The sequence below is a fragment of the Trypanosoma grayi genome, assembly GCF_000691245.1.
Source record: "Trypanosoma grayi strain ANR4 Tgr_509_V1, whole genome shotgun sequence".
In the NCBI taxonomy this organism is placed as follows: Eukaryota; Euglenozoa; class Kinetoplastea; order Trypanosomatida; family Trypanosomatidae; genus Trypanosoma; species Trypanosoma grayi.
The window spans coordinates 1-1,546 of NW_008826128.1; the positions used below are offsets into that span (position 1 = coordinate 1).

The 1,546-nt window shown below is 61.0% G+C and overlaps 1 protein-coding gene across 1 annotated transcript; it reads left to right on the forward strand.

Annotated features, from left to right (window-relative positions):
* Positions 1–254: 254 nt before the first annotated feature.
* On the forward strand, positions 255–1,415 carry DQ04_05091000 (hypothetical protein; the record flags this gene model as incomplete). Its single annotated transcript, XM_009313973.1, has 1 exon — positions 255–1,415. The coding sequence occupies one exon, from the start codon at positions 255–257 to the stop codon at positions 1,413–1,415; it is 1,161 nt and encodes a 386-aa protein (XP_009312248.1).
* Positions 1,416–1,546: the final 131 nt, after the last annotated feature.

The following is a 1,546-nucleotide window of genomic DNA, read 5'->3' on the forward strand; positions in this document are numbered from 1 at the left end:
CCCCCCCCTGTTGCTCGTGTTGTGGCTGTGACTTGCATTTCGCCAGTCCGCTTGTCCTGCGGGTGCCCGATTGTGTATGTGTTCGCATGCGAGCCACCGAACTGAGCAAAGGCTCTCGCTCCCTTCATTCTCTCTCTATCTGCCCGTCTCTCTGTGTGTTGCAACACACGCGCCCACACGCGGTCGCGAACGAATTAAAAAACAACAACAACAATTCAGGTAGCGGAAATAGCGCTGCGGACCGCGGCGCTGGAATGCTGCCGACGCGGTCACCATCCCTGCCACAAGAGGGTGCATGGGGCAGTGGAAGTTGGAGCTCTGCTGCTGCTGCTGCTGCCAGTACTGCCGCAGCACTCTCAACACCACCACCACCGAGCAGCTGGCGAACACGGGTTGTGCAGATTGGCTGGTTGCTCTTCACCGTCGTGGCGTTCTTTCTCTTTGTGGTTGGCCTGAGCCGCAACAGCCGCGCCGTCGTGCGCGTGGATGGCTGGGACGAGGTGTTCGCGGTGGTCGGCGCGTACTGGTTCTTCCCCGCCGCAACCGCCGCGTACCACCTCGCCGCCCGCATGCCGTTCATCACGCGGGCACTCGAGGCGAAGCTGTGGTTCTACGCACTGCAGGTGCTGCTTCTCCTGACGTACGTCGCGCAGCAGGGCGTCTTTATAGCCTATCTCGTACGCTACGTCGGCCGACACTGCTGGCTCTTCATGATCCCCGACGTTGCGGTGGCGGCGATGATGCTCGCATCGCAACGCGTGCGGTTCGCGTGGCAGTGGCCGACGCTTTACGTGCTGGCGCAGGCGGGGAAGCTGGCCGCGTTTTGGTCGGAAATGGACCGCAACTTCGAGGCGACAACGCCGATGGGCGCCGACGGCCTGCTGGGGATGCTGGTGCTGACGATCCCGGTGGTGCAGTTCCCGGTGCTCATCTCACGCCTCCGCGCGGGGACGTCGCTGACGAAGGCGTACACCACCAACATGGCTGCGGTGTTCGCCCACGTGCTTCACTTCATGGATGTGCTAGAGCTCTATTTCAGCGGGCGCGAGATGCGCAACTTCCCAGGTAGCGTGAAGCCGCTCGTGTTGTTCTTTGCGGTGATGGGGCACATCACGTGCAACATGTACTACGCCACTCTCTTCCTGAAGGACGACGCGACGGCGCGGTTTCTGCGCCGCTTTGAGGAGCCGAGCCAAGACGGCACCGACTTCTTGATCGCCCCCACCGAGCCGGGCAGGGATGACGAGCTCCTGCATTACTTCCTCTGGACCTTCTTCTTTATCGACCTCCCGTACGCCGTGATGCGGATAGTCGCGCTCGTCGTCCACGGCAAAGACGTCTCCGCCTTCCTGGGAAAGAATATCATGATGATGTTGGGCGTCGTGATGCTGCTGATGCGTGGACGCAGGCCGTAGGGAGTACCGCGCCTTGCATCGTGCACATGTCGTCTCTCTTTCACGCCCCTTTCCTCACTTGCCTGATACCGGCTGACAAACGAGCATGCCGTCTCGAATTTACACGTACATTGTCATCATCATCACCATCC